General features: G+C 52.8%; 1 protein-coding gene across 1 annotated transcript; it reads right to left on the minus strand.

The window, feature by feature from the left end:
* Positions 1 to 377: 377 nt before the first annotated feature.
* On the minus strand, positions 378 to 1,612 carry LOC106002657 (armadillo repeat-containing protein 5-like; the record flags this gene model as incomplete). The annotated part of the gene is made up of 3 exons (XM_013037502.1): positions 378 to 1,164; positions 1,252 to 1,367; positions 1,467 to 1,612. Coding segments are annotated over 3 exons (1,049 nt in total), but the record flags the coding sequence as incomplete, so codon positions are not given.
* Between the last annotated feature and the right edge of the window lie 686 nt (positions 1,613 to 2,298).

Genomic DNA, 2,298 nt, shown 5'->3' on the forward strand with positions numbered 1-2,298 from the left:
TAATCCTAGCTACTCAGGAGGCTGAGATCTGAGGATCGTGGTTCAAAGCCAGCCCAGGCAGAAAAGCCCATGAGACTCTTATCTCCAATGAACCACCAGAAAACCGGAAGTGGTGCTGTGGGTCAAGTGGTGGAGTACCCGCCTTGAGCTGAAGAGCTCAAGAGTTCAAGCCCCACAACCAACCAAAAAAAGGCAGACCAGAGGGAGGGTGAGTTATGCTTAAGGGGGACTAGAAAGTGGAAAAAGAAGAAATCAGGACTTAGAGTTAATTAGTCTCAGTAAGTCATAACACAGGGGGTGGGTAGGGAAGAGCATCAGAGCAGACAGAATCTCCAAAGTTCACGCCTACCCTCCCAGACTCTAAGGTAAGGACATACCTGAGGCTGAGGAAGCTTCCTGCCTCTGCCCGCTCAGGCGTCCGTTCCTCAGGAAAGTCCCAGGAAGCTGCTTCTCTCCCTTCTTCTTCCTCATCTCCACCCTCACCACACAGCTGTCCAGCCAAAAGAGGTACAAGTCCCAGAGCCTGCAGCCTGCCTAGGGCCCCAGTGTCGTAAAGGAAGCCCACAAGGGCGGCCACAACGCGTGGATGCCAGGCGCTGGCACGAGGGTCCCGCAGCAGACCCATCAGCAGCTCTAAACCTCCAGCATCCCGCAGCCGGGCCCGGTTGATGGCCTCCCGACACAGGAGACATACAGCTCGCACCAAAGGCTGCTGGGAAGCTGGATTGGCCCCAGTAGGGCTCCGGCGCCGTCGGAGTTCACCAAGTAACACCTCCACCCCACCGGCATTGCCCAAAGCAGGCCGTACTAGGCCCTGGGCACACAGGTTGGCAAGGATCAAGATCGCTGCCTCACGTATTGCCCGTTTGGGATGAGAAGCCAGGTTGACAAGGGGACCCAGTCCTCCACCCAGGCTGAGCTGCTCGGCACAGGCCCGTGAACAACCTCGGCTGAGTTCCAAGAGGGCGCGGACCAGGCCCCAGGTCAGGGCAGGATCCGGAGCAGCAGCCAGGAGTTCAGCCAGTGGGCGGATGGCTCCTTGCTGTGCCAGGGCCAGGCGGTGCTGGGGGGAGTCTGCCAGGTTGCGGAGGGCACGCACCACACTCTGCAGGCATTGTGAGTCCTGGCAGGCTGTCAGACTCTCAACGAGTAAGGGAACAGCACCTGGAGAGGAAAGGGAAGGACAGAGAGTAAGCAAGGGCATACCGAAGCCCTCCTCCCATCTCAAGCCCATGCTCATGGCCTTCTTACCTGCAGAGTGGATGTCCCCACAGCTCTCGGGTTCTATGGCTAAGTTCCCCAGTGCACGAGCAGTTCGATTCTGGATGCTGTCTGTCTTCACACACTGAAGAATGGTCACTGCAAGAGGAGTTTAGTCTCTTAAGGGTTCTAAACCCCCCCCCTGCTTATAAATCACCTCAAGAATATACCTAGAGGGGCAGGAATGGCTTTCAGAAAATGCTAACCTGTGAGCAGGGTCTAGCTGCTCAGCAGGTGGGTGATTTGCTAGAAGGATGATAGGCAGGGATGTTAACCAGGAATTGGAGGCAGTCTTTGCAAAAACTTTGCAAAAGGGAATGCCTCCTCGGACCTTAGGAAGGGCCTCAAATGCCTGACCAAGGGGTAAAGAGTTAAATGTGAAAGCACACAGGGTTTTTGTTTGCATTTGTTTTTGTTTTTGCCGGTCTTGGGGTTTGAACTCTGGACCTGGGAACTGTCCCATTTGCTCAAGATAAGCACTCTACCACTTGAGCCACAGCACTACTTACAGTTTTGGGGTTTTTTTGAGTAGTTTATTGGAAATAAGAGTTTCATGGAGTTTCCTGCCCAGGTTGGCTTCAAACCTTGACCCTCAGATCTCAGCCTCCTGAGTAGCTAGGATTACAGGCACGAGCCACCAGTGCCTGGTTCACATGGGGCTTTAAAAAGGGAATAAGGCCAGGGCCAGATGCAGGTGGCTCACACCTGTAATTCTAGCTACTTGGGAGGCTGAGATCTGATTATCTCACTTTGAAGCCAACCGAGGCAGAAATGTCCATGGGACTCTTATCTCCCATTAAAAAAAATTTTTTTTTAAATTGGAAGAGGAGATATGGCTCAAGTGTAGAGCATCAACCTTGAGCAAAAAAGCCAAGTGAAAGCCTGAGGCCCTGAGTTCAAGCCCCATTATAGACACACACACACACACACACACACACACACACGAATGAGGTCGATTAAACACAAGTAAAACCATAATTTAAAGCCAGGTCTCAATAGTTCATACCTATAATCCTAGCTACTCAGGAGGCTGAGATC

The sequence above is a fragment of the Dipodomys ordii genome, unplaced genomic scaffold (genome assembly GCF_000151885.1).
Source record: "Dipodomys ordii isolate 6190 unplaced genomic scaffold, Dord_2.0 Scaffold15919, whole genome shotgun sequence".
Taxonomy (NCBI): Eukaryota; Metazoa; Chordata; class Mammalia; order Rodentia; family Heteromyidae; genus Dipodomys; species Dipodomys ordii.